Source organism: Armigeres subalbatus, chromosome 1 (assembly GCF_024139115.2).
Source record: "Armigeres subalbatus isolate Guangzhou_Male chromosome 1, GZ_Asu_2, whole genome shotgun sequence".
Taxonomy (NCBI): Eukaryota; Metazoa; Arthropoda; class Insecta; order Diptera; family Culicidae; genus Armigeres; species Armigeres subalbatus.
Genome location: NC_085139.1, coordinates 296,020,205 through 296,035,669, shown reverse-complemented (window position 1 = coordinate 296,035,669; position 15,465 = coordinate 296,020,205). Strand labels below are relative to the sequence as shown.

At 43.8% G+C, this 15,465-nt stretch overlaps 1 protein-coding gene across 4 annotated transcripts in view; it reads left to right on the top strand.

Annotated features, from left to right (window-relative positions):
• The window catches only part of LOC134207766 (cytosolic purine 5'-nucleotidase), a 158,524-nt gene that overhangs the window by 121,703 nt on the left and 21,356 nt on the right, over positions 1-15,465 (top strand). The window contains exon 1 of one of the 4 annotated variants that reach the window (XM_062683639.1): positions 1,801-2,927. The exons of the other annotated variants lie outside the window; for them this stretch is intronic. Within the exon in view, the coding sequence (XP_062539623.1) occupies positions 2,725-2,927 (203 nt within the window). The 5' untranslated portion in view covers positions 1,801-2,724. Of the gene's footprint in view, positions 1-1,800; positions 2,928-15,465 lie in introns of those variants that run through there. 4 annotated transcript variants of the gene reach the window in all.

The following is a 15,465-nucleotide window of genomic DNA, read 5'->3' as shown; positions in this document are numbered from 1 at the left end:
CATATTAAAAAATTTAATTAAAATATTTCCAGGGCTACTGTGATGCCCCCTTCAAAGAGCTTTCCAAGGAGTTTCTGTTCCACATCTCGATATTTCCTTGAGTCGATGGTCCCTTCAATATCGACTCATGGAGGTTTGACTGTATATGGATTCGCATTATGCGTTTTTCACAATGCACTCTGTGTTTCGTCTTTGACGTTCGTCCATTGTTACGTCCTCTGTGTTTTTGTGACACCACTCTTTAGTCCCTAGCTGAATGCGTGTGAGTCTACATAATTGGCTTCCTATAAATGGTTCCATTCTCCTTTCCAACTTCACTTCCTCTTCCTTTCCCCTTTTCACTTCCTTTTCCGTCAGGTAAATGATGAGAAAGGCCAGTGAAGGCGATGGCACAAATCTCCCAAATTGAGGGGAACGTGCCTCCTGAGCCGACGTTCTGATACCTATATAATTATGATTGACTAAAGTTTCTTTCTTTCAAATACCCATTCGACGAAACGTCGTTCGACGAAATGTGCAAAGATAATGCTTCCGACTAAATTTCCATTCGACCAAATGTTCATTGGACCAAATTTCAATTCGACGAAATGTTCTTTGGATTGGACCAAACGTCATTCGAATAGATGTACGAATATTCTGCATTCTAAAACTGACTTTTGAGTAAATGTCCCTTCTACCAAATGTCCTACGTCTCTAGTAGACTAAAAATTAATTTTTGACTAAATGTCCATTCGATCAAATGTCTTTCGACTTACTTCCCCTGCAATTTACTCCCTCCACACCGGTATACCGGTAGACTGCCATTCCTCAGTCGCCTCATCATTTGCATAGTGATACAACCCGCTCAGACTTCTAGTCTCAGAGCTTTAGTTGAGGTCCCGCTATCGAGATGAGCGACCTTCCATGCTTCCGTTGTAGGAGTAGCTCTCGGGCTTCCTCTTTTTACCAAACAGTCAAATGGTTGCCGCGGATGTAATTATCTTCCACCCTCCACTGAGCAGTTTACCGACCAGACTTGGATTGCACAACGTTATACGTCGATTTTCGATTCTACCCCGTTTTGTTCGAAGGTACCATCGTTTTCAAGCACGATGTCCAGCTTGGCTAGGGTCTCTAGCAAGATTTACCCTCTCAGGTTGGTACACCGGCAACCCCACGCATTATGAAAACGCAAGATTATGTCACTGTGAAGGATGTAATGAAGACAGGAAGCATGCGTTCAATGGATTTGAAGTCTAAAACGGGACCATCAACCCATCAATATCAAAGTGAAATAATAAAATATTTCTAGCTGTGTAAATGACGAATATAAATGCAGTCAGACTTGAATTTCATACTTCAGATTCTGCTTCAAGCAATTCATTTCGTGTATCATCGAACTCAGTCAATTGGTTATATGCGATTCGGCCTACCATAAAAAATGCTTAGCATACATACCTACTTAGAAACTCTTATTGCCTAGTTGCCAACGACGCCGTTCCGCTGGTACCGGTTAATACAATTTTCCACTTTATTACCCTTATTATTAATATAAGTACATAATGTGATTTAGCAAGTGGGCGGACGGACATACTCCTGCCTGTCTGACCCCCATCCATTCACTCAATTCAGTCATCCATCCACGGAGCAGACATTTTGCATGTCCACCCTACTACTTCAATTCCCTTCTCCCGGATCTAAATGGCAGTACTACTAACTGGTAGGCACCTACCTATCTAAGTATGTGGGGACGACGATGCTGCGGATGATCAACGACCGGGCCGTTTTGCGCTGCATCGCAGCAGTCCACCTTTGGCGACGGTGCCAACTAGACGATGACGGCGCTTATAAATCACCAGCCTTGCGGAGTCCAACGCTTGCTTGCGCGCTTAGTTTGATAACCCGCGCGACGAGCGAAGGAAGGCATCTGTCCGGCAGCATCGCCTACTTGTCTTGTCGAGCCAAGCCGAGCCGGCAAGACGAAATAAAGTGCTCTGAATTATTGTTTGCTTTGTTTTCCGTGCGGTGGCGCTGTGGCGTACGAACAAAAAAACATCTGTTTTCTGTGCCAGTCAGTCAGCAGTTAGTGAGTCAAGTGCATTCCGTTCCGCGGTGGCTAAGGTCAAGGTTTCGCCACGGTGTGCTCCACTCTCGTTGAACGAAAGGCTCCACCCGACACGGGGGTTCGATTGTGCGAAAGTCTGTTGTGCACGAGTGCGAAAAGCGAAAGGGGGTTGTGATTCGATTCATGGTTGGGTTTATTTCCGGTAAAACTGGCTGCGATCGATGGTTGCATAACTTCTGGATGGGGGTTTGGCGTCCGAAGCGAAGCACGAAGCAGATAAGGATATGTGGGGCGTCGCTGTAAATACGAAAGTGTACACACAGTCTGAACGGTGAATATCGATCGGCGGTTTTGAAAAAAAAAAACCGGAAAGGTACACTAGCTCTATCGATTTGTGGTTCGTATGAATAATTCCAGAACATATCAAAACTGTTCAACCTGTTAAAATTTAATTGTGAATTGAATAGACTGAAGTAACAGTTAAACAAACAACTTACAGTGACAATGTAAAGCGAGACTCCAACCAAGGCCACAATTCATATCAATCAAGTAAATCCTCTCAATTGCTCGCAAAGAACCATCCTCGTGCCAAGAACAGCAACAACGACAATAAAAGCGATAAACAGGTTCCTAGTGTAAAGTAATAGCAAACTGAGATAAGAACAAATCAAATCACGACGATGCCAGCGACGTCGTCCTTCGCTTCTCCGTCATTGAAAACCAATCAAAACAACGTCTCCGGATCATTGTCCCGTTGTTCGCGCCACCGTGCCATGGATTCCCGACCAGCCCGTCCGGGGCTTTCCCAGTCGTCGTCCTGCTCCAGCTTCGAGGACGATACATTGTTGTATGTGAAGAATCGGCTTCCGGCTCCGCCGCACGAGTGAGTACACTGGGGCGAAAATTTAACTGATTTTGATGTGCTCTCACTGACCATATTAAAAATGGTATCAATTTTACAATCATTTTATGAACTACCTTTAACGAATCTCATGCTTCGAACTTCTATTGAAACCACCGGAACAAAATTGCCAAGTGTGGAAAATCGTTCCGATTTAAGTGTTGGGTGCCGACTTTTACGAGGAAATTTATTATCAGTTTCCCGCCACCGATCGTATGATTGCCGCTGACAGGCGGCGAAGTGTTTATTGCGAGCACTGATACGGGACTGTAAAACCGGTGGAGATTGACGGATTGAAAGGGATTGATTCTGGTGGCTTTTCTGTTCATTTATTGGTGCCCGGCGAACGTGACGGGAATGAAATGGTTTATAGTTTTCTGGGAAGAGCACCGGGACCGTTCGACATGGGAAGCGAATATGTTCACTGTCTTTGAAATTGGTTCCAAGAAGGTAGCTCAATGTAGTTAGGTTATATTATTGAAGCATTTGTACAAATTGAAGATGATCGAATAAAACAAATTATAGATATTCCTATCTTTGAAGTTTGTTTTAAAGTATATTTCTCTACAATTTTTCATTTTTTAAAATTTATTTTTTATTTATGTACCGTAAGTTTTCCACGAGCATGGCCCAAGTCTGATGTTCGTAGAGGACCACCGATCCTATAATTGTTTTGTACATTAAAATATAAAACAAAAATCGAAAAAGTGCTGTTTTTTTAATTGGCCCGTTTTTGAACGAAAGGCTCGGTCGCTCGAAAGCCTCCTTTCGAGAGGCTCGGACGCCTCCTTTCAAGAGGCTCGGACGCGTCCTTTCAAGAGGCTCGGAAGCCTCCTTTCAAGAGGCTCGGAAGCCTCCTTTCAAGAGGCTCGGAAGCCTCCTTTCAAGATGCTCGGAAGCCTTCTTCCAAGAGGCTCGGAATCCTCCTTTCAAGAGGCTCGGAAGCCTCCTTTCAAAAGCCTCCTTTCAAGAACCTCGGAACCCTCCTTCCAAGAGGCTCGGAAGCTTCTTTTCAAGAAGCTCGGAAGCCTACTTCCATGAGGCTCGGAAGCCTCCTTGCAAGAGGCACGGAAGCCTTCTTTCAATATGCTCGGAAGCCTCCTTTCAAGAGGCACGGAACCCTCCTTCCAAGAGGCTCTGAAGCTTCTTTTCAAGAAGCTCGGAAGCCTACTTCCATGAGGCTCGGAAGCCTCCTTTCAAAAGGCACGGAAGCCTTCTTTCAATATGCTCGGAAGCCTCCTTTCAAGAGGCACGGAAGCCTCCTTTCAAGAGGCTCGGAAGCCTCCTTTCAAGAGGCCCGGAAGCCTTCTTTCAAGAGGCTCGGAAGCCTCCTTTCAAGTGCCTTGGAAGCATCTTTTCAAGGGTCTCGGAAGCCTCTTTTCAAGGGTCTCGGAAGCCTCCTTTCAAGAGGCTCGGAACCATCCTTTCAAGAGCCTCGGAAGCCCCGTTTCAAGTGCCTTGTATGCCTCCTTTCAAGTTCCTTGGATGCCTTCTTTCAAGAGGCTCGGAAACCTCCTTCCAAGAGGGTCGGAACCCGAGCAGGAGAAATTGGCTCAATAATACTTAATTCTGTTATTGATAGCACTACCATTACCTTCCAAGAGGCTCGGAAGCCTCCTTCCAAGAGGGTCGGAAGCCTCTACCAAGAGACTCGGAAGCCTCCTTCCAAGAGGCTCGGAAACATCCTTTCAAGAGCCTCGGAAGTCTCCTTCCAAGGAGAGGAAAGTTGACCTTGAATAAGCCAAAGAATCGACTGAGACAATAAAACGAGATTCAATTTTTGACGGAAAAGGTCAATTGGATATGAATTGAATTTGGGCTGGATTTGAATTAAATTGAGAATGGATTTGAATTGAATTTGAATTTGATTTGTCGAGTCAAGTCGAGTCAAGTACGAGACAATGAAGACGACCACACAGTTGTGGTCGAAATACGTATCTGGAAAGATATCGAAAATAATTGGTGGAATTAAATGGAGAGTACTTAATTCGTCTTAGACGATTGAATACATTCCACTAAAAGAGCTTAATATATTTTTCTGAAAATCCTTTGTTTAATAAAATATATCTGCAGTATTAATTGCTTCAGAAATTCAATTCAGGGACTACTTCGAGAATTTCTTTGGAAGTTCCTTCGGGAATTTCTTTAGGAACTCCTTCAAAAACTTCTTTAGCAATATATTAGGGAACATCTCAGGGAAATCCTTTGGGATTTTTGTTTGGAATTCCTTCGGAAATTCCTTTGGAATATTTTTTAGATATTCTTTTAGAAATTATTTCAAGAAATCCTAAAGGAGATTCCTCTAGGTACGGAAATTCCTCCAGACATTTCATCAAAAATTCCTTTGCAACGTTTATAGAAAAAAATTTCGGAATTCCTTCGGGATTTCAATAAGCAATTAATTCGGAAACTCCTTTTAGAACTCTATCGGGAATTAGAAATTCCTTAGAAAATTTCTATAACATATCTTTGGAAATCCTTTGAAAACTCCATCAGGAGTTCGCTCGAAAATGTATTAGTTCTTTCGGAAATTCCTTTAGGAATTCCATTGGAAATACTTTCATGAGTTCTTTCCGTAATGCCTTAAGAAATTTCTATGTCTACTCCAGCAATTCCTTCGGAAAGTCCTGTACGAATTTCATCAGAAAAAAACCTTAATTTTTTTAGAGAACTGCTGCTGCAATTTTAGAAAGAATTCCTTGAGAAATTGCGTATGGTTTTAATAAGGGAACTTTTGAAGCACTTCCGGCAGTGACGATCCATACAAAAATTACGGGAAACGTCATTCTCACATGTCACAAGCGTGGAACGCTTGGTAAACAAATTCTTCAACAACTTCAAACACATACCCATCAAGCGCACTACTAGGTCTTCCTCTATCTCTACCTGCCACCATGTACTTTGTCTTGGTAGAGTTAATGGTTAAGCCTATCCTCGGCGTCCCCCTCTTCAGTGGTACAAAACCCTTTACTACTGCTGTGCAATCGATTGCAATGAGGTCGATGTCATCCGCAAGGCTCAGGAGCATATGCGACCGTATGATGATAGTGCCGTTCCTCTGCACGCCAGATCTCCGAATAGCGCCTTCGACTGCAATGTTGAACAATCTGCTTCAATCCGTCTAAGGTCACAAACGAGGTTGACACTTCGTCTGCAATCCGAATACTTGATTTCGAACCATCCAGCGTTGCACGTATCAGTCTAATCAGTTTCGCCGGAAAACAATGTTCGGACATTATCTGCCTCAGCTCATTTTTCTTCACTGAATCGCACGCTGCTTTGAAATCAATGAACAGATGGTGAGTCTGCAAGTTGTACTCCCGGATTTTTTCAAGGATCATTCGCAGGCTAAACATCTGATCCGTCGTTAATCGGCCCTCACGAAAACCTGCCTGGTATTCGCCGCCGACAAGCGGTCTCAGCCTGTTAAACAGGATACGCGACAGAATTTTGTACGCCGAGTTCAGAAGGGTGATCCCTCTGTATTTGGCACACTCTAGTCTGACGCGTTATGGAACGCGTATAAACGCGATGCGACATATGAAATGAAAAAATGAAAGGTGCGACAGAATGGGAGTGTGAAAGACAGAAAATTATGAATATGATGTCCAAGTGTCCGAGCGCTGACGCAGGGCGAAGCAAACATGAGGAAGAGTGAGTCAATGTATTGACTAGATTCCTATCTATCGGTATATTCCTTCCAGCTAAACTTTACTTTGTAGTTCTTGTTTGGCTGGTTAAGGCATATATACGGCCCTCTTGTACTTCATAAGATATTGAATGAACATTGTTCCAAGAAAACCCATCCGAAAGGTTTGACGATTTGAAATTAATGAAAATTTGCTGCAAACCAGCAGCACGGTTGCTGCGATGATTTCGTTTTTTATACATCGATCCGCTGCCAACTGCGATGAGCAAAAACAATGGAAGCGATTTGAAAAACAGAGAAGAAAAACGTTGCACCATCCTTTTTTATTGCTTTGTCTTTTCATTTTTTTTTTCATTCAGTCCTGTGCTGTAAAACAAACCACATGTAATTGTTGAAGTGAATTGGCAGCAACATTGCTCCTTTATGGCTTCCATTTTCCCGGGAATCAACTTCCCGGGAAACGGGAAATGATATAATAATTTCTCGGGATTTCCCTGGATCCCGAGAAATTAAAAAAACTCTTGAAATTTTGAATTAGTATTCAAAATCGTAGTTTTTTAATTTTTTTTGTAAAACATGATTTCGAAAATATACATTCGACATCAGGGATGCTTGCTATTTTGTCCTGTTAAAAGTTGAGAAAGTTTTTGTTCAGTTCGAAAAGCGTTAACTCCTTCTATAAAACGTTCGCCATGTCATAAGTATCAGCATCTGCTCTGGCTCTAGAGTAAGATATGCTGTGTCCTGATGAGCTCCGCTATGTGCTACTTTTTAGAGATGGTCGGGTTTCGGGTTTTCAAGAAATAAAGTATTTAATATTTTTTTATTCGCTTCTGGTAATTTCAAAGCTTGTTCGTTGTTTGGGCCTTTACCCTTTTGAGTGTAAAGAAAAATATAAAATATCTAGTTTGAGTTTTCCGCCAAAAAACTAGTTCGGGTCCAGCTCGGGTTTAAGACTGCAAAATTGTCGGGTACGGGTCGGGTTCGGGTTTGATAAGATTTTTCATTCCGGGTACGGGTCGGGTCCGGGGTTGAAAAGAATTTCTAAATCGGGTTCGTGTCGGGTTCGGGTTTACAAAATGTCAAACCCGACCATCTCTACTACTTTTCCATATTTTTTTTTAAACTTGTTCATATTGTATCAGCTTTTTTTCCAGTTTTTGGACAACGACGACTTCGAGAGATTCTCTTCTATTATCCGCAAAATATTCCTAACATGAACTATTCTTATACTCGACGACTTTTTTTTTTGGTGCATAGAATCTTCTGGTCAACTTTGAAGGATAAACCATTTTTATTCATGTATGTCCACTTGAACATATTTTCGTCATTGAATGTATTTAAAGCAGATGAATGAAATATTTGAAATGAGAATTCTTCCATTCGAAATAAAAAAGAGCTTTCAGGCGAGTGCTTGATTGTCGTACTTTAATGATCCTGACTATAACATTTTTTTCAGTCAAACTTTGCTTGAAATGCCGAACAGCACCTAAAACGCATAAAATTGCAAAAGTTTTGCGAGTATTTTTTGTAAGACAGTTGCAATGATCGCATACTTAAGACCTAAAATCTGTGTTTCCATCAAGGTCTGTTAGCCCACCAATATTATAAAACTAGTTGACCCGGCAGACGTTGTCCTGCATAGTAGGCGAGAATGTGCATTCCGAACTGCCCATGCAAAGTTCGCATAGAAATCACAATTTTAGTTTTTCACTATTTGCTCAACTTTACTCGTAATTTTCGCATTAGGAAATATCATATAAACCCGTCGGAAACTATAACGAATGTTTCTGCTGAAGAAATGAAAAAAATCCATCCAGCCGTTTTCGAGTTATGCGGATACGAACACAGACCATTTCATTTTTATATATAAGATATTCAAATGAAATATTTCAGAAATATCTCAAAATACAAACGAGTCTTCGGAATATGAGTATGTTTGGGAATTGAATCAAAAAGGATCTTAAAAAACCTTTGACAATAATAGGACAAACCTGCCAAAGTGGTCACTGCTATTGCCTGAATATCTGCTCTGCTGTTTCACCACAGACACTAAATTTTTAATTGATTCCACGTCGAGCAACCGTGCGAGACGGTCGTTTTCTCCACGGACAGTCGGTTTTCCTCGGGTTTTCCTGGACAGACAGGTTTTTACCGTAGGTCTTTAATTCATCCGAAGAATTCAAGTGTTACTTCAGTCTCAGTGGAAGTGTAGTAAGGTTTTCCGCCAAAGAAGTTATTGAGTTATTTATCGGCGTTCATCCGCAAGTGAAAATTTCATCGCCCCACGCTGTAAGTTCCACGTGGTGAACAACGATCCCAAGAAACACCATCTTCTCCGATCGAGCACAGACGCCGGCGTCCCGCTGCCCCGCGGCTGCCAACAGTCCAGCTGCAGTGTGAGCCGCAACAATCGGCGTTGGCGACATCGTAGTGTTAGAGCTAAGTATAAAAAGTTTTCCCCTTCCCAGAATCTTTTCGATTATTTAATCCAGTCATTTTATTCTCTCGTCTTCCCCTGAGTTTCAAATCATTATTTTTGTGTTAGTTTTCTCTCTCTCTCTCTCTCTCTCTCTCTCTCTCTCTCTCTCTCTCTCTCTCTCTCTCTCTTAGTAATAAGTGTCAATTTTAAATAGTGTGTGCCTCGCTCCCGCGGTCACTTCGTGTCCGCAATGAGCGATGGCGAGAATGGCGGGGGTATATTGTACTCCCAGTCTGATGACACTATGTTGCATTCTGGTCTACCGGAAAAAAAGAGAGCAACTAGCAACGCTGTTTCCCCTACTATTCCCCGCCACAAGGCCTACCCACCCGACTCTAGTGGGCCATACGTTGTTTTTTTCCGATCCAAAGGCAAACGATTGAATATAAGTCAGATCAGTAAAGATCTGGAAAAGCGATTCTCGTCTGTCACAACCATTGACATGGTTGGGCCTAATAAGCTGCGCGTCACTTGTTCTGATCGCAAACAGGCCAACGAGATTGCCACCTTTGAGCTCTTCACTCTAGAATATAAGGTATATCTTCCATCAGCAGTATGTGAGATCGGGGGAGTGATCACAGAGGGGAGCATGACTTGTGATGATTTGAAACAAGGTTGCGGCCGTTTCAAAAATGCTTCTCTGCCTCCTGTTAAGATACTGGACTGCAAACAAATGTATTCAGTGTCGCAGGAGGGGGAGAATCGAGTTTATTCGCCTTCAGACTCCTTCTGTGTGACCTTCTCCGGGTCCGCACTGCCTGATTATGTGGTGATTGGAAAACTTCGTCTACCTGTTCGGCTGTATGTACCGAAGGTGATGAATTGTGTTAATTGCAAGCAGCTGGGCCACACCGCTCAGTACTGCTGCAATAAACCTCGCTGTGCATCGTGCGGAGAGAAGCATGTGTATGGCGCGTGCAAGACGGTGCCGAAATGTGTTTATTGCAACGAAGGCCCTCCACATGCTCTCGAAGCTTGCCCGACGTATATACAGCGGCGAATTCACCAGAAACGGTCTCTTCAGCAGCGGTCTCGACGAAGCTACGCCGAGATGCTGAGGAAGGCCGCTTCACCGGTGGTTTCTGACACCATCTATTCGTCTCTTCCTTTGGACGATCAAGGCAGCTCTGACTCTGAAGTTGGAAATGGGGTTCCCTTTGTTTTCAAAGGCTCAACGAGGAAAAGAGTAAAACAAAGCCAGCGACCCTCGAAAAAGCCTAGAAAACAGCCTCAAAGTGAGTCCTATTCCAACATGGGCAAATCGCAAGCGGCAGGAAATGCTCAAAAACGTTCAACTTTTGTGGTTTCACATCAGGATGAACGAGAGTTTCCTCCGCTTCCGGGAACATCAAAAATCCCTGATGTCCCAAGTTTTTCACATTTTCCGCCAGAAATAGAGCATAGAAAGCGAACGGGACAACACCCGAGCGCTCCAATGTTCACGCTTTCTGGCATCGTGGAGCTCATCCTTAACTTCTTTGATGCTTCCGACCCCGTGAAGAACATGGTCAAAGCCGTTCTTCCTATCCTGACTCCTCTCCTGAAGCAGCTGGCTTCAAAAATGCCCCTCTTCGAGTCATTTGTATCCTTCGATGGCTAGCTTAGTCAATAAGGGTAACATGATTTCGATTCTACAGTGGAACTGTCGAAGTATTCTTCCCAAATTAGATATTTTCAAATTTTTAGTTAACAAATTACAATGCGACGTTTTCGCTTTGTGTGAAACATGACCCGATGAGAACCTTCATTTTCCAGATTTCAACATAATTCGTCGCGATCGGGCAAATCGATATGGGGGAGTGCTGTTAGGGATCAAAAAACAACACTCCTTCTACAGAGTCGATCTTGCTCCAATGTCAGGCACCGAAGCTGTCGCATGTCAGGTGACTATTCGAGGAAAAGACCTCAGTATCGCCTCGATATATCTTCCTCCAAACACCGCGATCTCTCGTAGAGATCTTTCGCACATCTGCTCGGTTATGCCCGAGCCACGGTTGCTCTTGGGAGATTTTAACTCCCACGGAACAGGCTGGGGGGAACTGTACGACGACAACCGTTCAACAATGATATACGACCTCTGCGACGACTTTAATATGTCAATTTTGAATACAGGAGAAGTTACACGAGTGGCTCCTCCAGCAAGAGATAGCCGTCTAGATCTTTCAATTTGTTCGAGCTCATTATCGTTGGACTGTACTTGGAAGGTGGTCCAAGATCCCCATGGTAGTGATCATTTGCCGATCGAAGTCTCGATTTCCAATGGACATAATCAATCTGTTACTATCGACCTCTCATATGACCTCACGAAGCACATCGATTGGGGAAAATATGCGGAGGCCATCATTGATGGCGTACAGTCGATAGATGCACTTCCCCCGCGACAAGAGTACGAGTTTCTATCAAAGTTGATCCTTGACAGCGCTCTTCAGGTACAACGCCGGCCGGTACCAGGAGCTTCGGTTCGTAGGAAACCACCCAGTTCGTGGTGGGACATCGAGTGTACGCAACTTTATCGCGAGAAATCCGCCGCGTTCAAAGAATTTCGGAAACACGGGGCGATCGTTCTTCACAAACGATACACCGCGCTCGAAATCCAGTTCAAGAAACTGGTCAAAGTGAAGAAGCGCGGATATTGGCACACTTTTGTTGAAGGTTTATCGCGCGAGACTTCAATGAAAACTCTGTGGACCGTCGGGAGAAGAATGCGCAACGCGTCGTCCGTAAACGAAGATCGTGAAAGCTCGTCGCGGTGGATACTTGACTTCGCAAAGAAAGTTTGTCCGGATTCGGTACCGGTGAGGCAAGAGCTACGTGATGCTTTTGCAGACAGGGATGATATGGATCGTCCCTTTTCGATGATTGAATTCTCACTTGCTCTCCTTTCATGTAACAATTCCGCTCCAGGGATGGATAGAATCAGGTTCAATTTGCTCAAAAACCTCCCAGACGTCGCGAAGAGGCGCTTATTGAACTTGTTCAATCAGTTACTGGAGTGCAACATTGTTCCGGATGATTGGAGGAAGTGAGGGTGATAGCCATCCAGAAGCCCGGAAAACCCGCGTCGGATTGTAACTCGTATCGCCCCCTCGCGATGCTGTCATGTCTTCGGAAGCTGTTGGAGAAGATGATTCTCTTCCGGCTAGACAAATGGGTTGAGTCGAATAGTTTGTTGTCAGATACACAATTTGGTTTCCGCAGGGCAAGGGAACGAACGACTGTCTTGCGTTGCTTTCTTCAGAAATTCAGCTTACTTTCGCTAAAAAGAGCAAATGGGCTCAGTGTTTTTGGACATTAAGGGGGCTTTTGATTCAGTTTGCGTCGACGTCTTATCTGACAAACTCCACGAGTGTGGACTTTCACCAATTTTTAACAACTATTTGTACAATTTGTTGTCAGAGAAGCGTATGAGTTTTTCTCATGGTGACTCGGCAACTTCACGAATTAGCTACATGGGTCTCCCCAGGGCTCATGTTTGAGCCCCTTCTTTTAATTTTTACGTCAGAGACATTGATGAATGTCTCATGCCAAATTGCTCGTTGAGACAGCTTGCAGATGATTGTGTTGTATCCGTTTCGGGGCCAACAGCGGTTGATCTGCAAGGACCATTGCAAGATACTTTGGACAATTTGTCCACTTGGGCTACGAAGCTGGGTATCGAATTCTCTCCGGAGAAAACTGAGATGGTTGTCTTTTCAAAAAAACATAAGCCGGCAAAGTTCCCGCTCCAACTGATGGGTAAGACAATCACTCATAGCATGTCTTCAAAATACCTCGGGGTCTGGTTCGACTCGAAATGCACCTTCGGGAAGCACATTGTGTATCTGACACAAAAATGCCAGAATCGGATCAACTTCATGCGATCAATAACCGGAACATGGTGGGGAGCGCATCCCGAAGATCTTATAACGTTGTATCGAACAACCATTTTGTCGGTTCTCGAATACGGTAGTTTCTGCTTCCAGTCCGCGGCTAAAACACACATTCTGAAGCTTCAACGGATTCAGTACCGCTGTCTCCGTATCGCGTTAGGTTGTATGAATTCGACGCATACGATGAGTTTGGAAATACTTGCGGGAGTACTGCCGTTGACAGATCGTTTCGCGGAATTATCGCTCCGGTTCCTCATCCGCTGTGAGGTTCTCAATCCATTGGTCATTGACAACTTCGAAAAGCTGCTCGAACAAAACCCTCAATCTCGATTCATGTGTTTACCACTGGTGCATAACGCTGGAGATAAGCCCTTCTTTGGTAGATACCAATCGTGCTAACTTCTTAGACTCCTTCAGTTCCTCTGTAACTTTTGATCTGTCCATGAAGCAGGAGGTTCATGGAATACCAGACTTCCTTCGTCCCGAGGTCATACCTCCATTATTTGCAAGCAAATACAGGCACGTCAGTGAAGAAAGAAGCTTTTTTACAGATGGGTCAAAATCGGATGACTCCACTGGTTTCGGAGTATTCAACGTTTTTCATAGCGCCTACTTTAAGCTCAAAGAGCCCAGCTCCGTGTATACTGCTGAACTAGCAGCTATTCACTATTCTCTCATGCATATCGCGTCCCTACCTCCTGACCACTTTTTCATCTTCACCGACAGTCTGAGTTCCTTGGAGGCTGTTCGGTCAGTGAAACCGGTTAAGCACTCAGCGTATCTTATGACTAGGATACGGAAAGCTTTGAGTGCTTTATCGCAAAGGTCTTACACAATCACCATGGCTTGGGTCCCTTCTCATTGCTGGATCCCGGGAAATGAGAAAGCGGACTCTCTGGCTAAGGTGGGCGCTATGGAAGGTGATATTTACGATCGGCAAATCACCTTCGATGAATTTTTCTCATTAGTTCGTCAGGAAACCTTGATCAGCTGGCAACAAAAATGGACAAATGGGGAGATGGGTAGATGGCTGTATTCAATTCGCCAACAGGTGTCGAAGCGGCCATGGTTCAAAAAATTGAATTTGGGACGAGACTTCATTCGAACCATGTGTCGTCTAATGTCCAATCACTACTCTTTAAATGCACATCTTTTTCGAGTGGGGCTCTCAGAAGGCAATCTCTGTGTTTGCGAGGCAGATTATCAGGATATTGGCCATGTCGTGTGGGCGTGCGAGGAGCATCGTGGCCCCAGATCGGCGCTAACTGAACATCTTCGGGTCAGAGGAAAGCAGCCAAAGCCTATTAGGGAAGTGTTGGCGGGCCTTGATCTCGAATACATGTCCCTTGTCCACCAATTCTTGAAAGTTGCTGATGTTAGATTATAATTGTCGCCCTTCCATCTCTTTTGCTGTCGCAATCCCTTGTAAATGTCTTCCTCCTGATGTCTACCATTAAACCCCACTCGTATATCTTCCTCTCGCTGCTGTCTCCCAAAAAATGTTTGTCTCGTTACAGATGTGAAACATTGCCATGGATTTCAACTGTGTGAACATCAGCATTGTAATTAATTAAGCACCCTAAATTCCCTTCCTTTCCTATTGTATAATTGTATTCCCTAACCTCGACCAAACCGCGAGTCTTTCGGTTCCCCAAAACTAATATTAGTAATATTAGTGCCTTCCAAATAAACGATAGTTAAAAAAAAAAAAAACTAAATTTTTAATTCGACTTCACAACGCTTACCGACGTTTGGACCTATTGAAGAAACGAACGATAGATACAAACTGGTTCTTTGTCTCGCCTCTCTTCAACACGTGTTGGAATGCACCGTATGATTCTGTAGCATTTTCGGTTTATTAATTCTTAAACTTCAAACGTGAAATAAATAGTGAGATGATGATAGTAAATAAATGTAATTGATACCCCAAAATCCGTTATCATCAAATTTAAAAATTAAAACAATTATTACAAAATATTTTAGTATGTTCATTTTCCGGGAAATTCGGGAAACTGATACATAAATACCGGGAATCGGGAATCCCGGGAAATATGATTTACCGGGAAAACGTTTCCGGGAATGAAAGCCCTAGTCCTTCGAACCGGATGCGATCCGGATTTACGCCGGTTTGATAGAGCGTTTCACGAGGCTCGGAACATCATGAATGTCATCGGTTCCGTTCGATAAGTAGTGTCGGTTACGGGTACGAGCGAGAACCGCTCCGTCAGTACGTACCGGAAAATACCGAAGTGCTAACCGCAGCGCGAATGCAAGAGGCGTCGTGTTTGTGTGTTGAGCGCCGCCATTTTGTTCGAGAAGATTACAAAGCATGGGAATTCTTCGACGCATAGAACTTTCTCTGATGATCCAATAACGGAAAGCGGTTCCGTGTACAACCGTGATACCCCAACTACGAAGAAGAACGAGAAGAAACTCAAGATGACCGAAAGGGAATTCAAACCGCTGGTCAACAAGCGCGGCCAAGTGAAAGCAAAACTTACTCGTATCTGGACTGCCCTC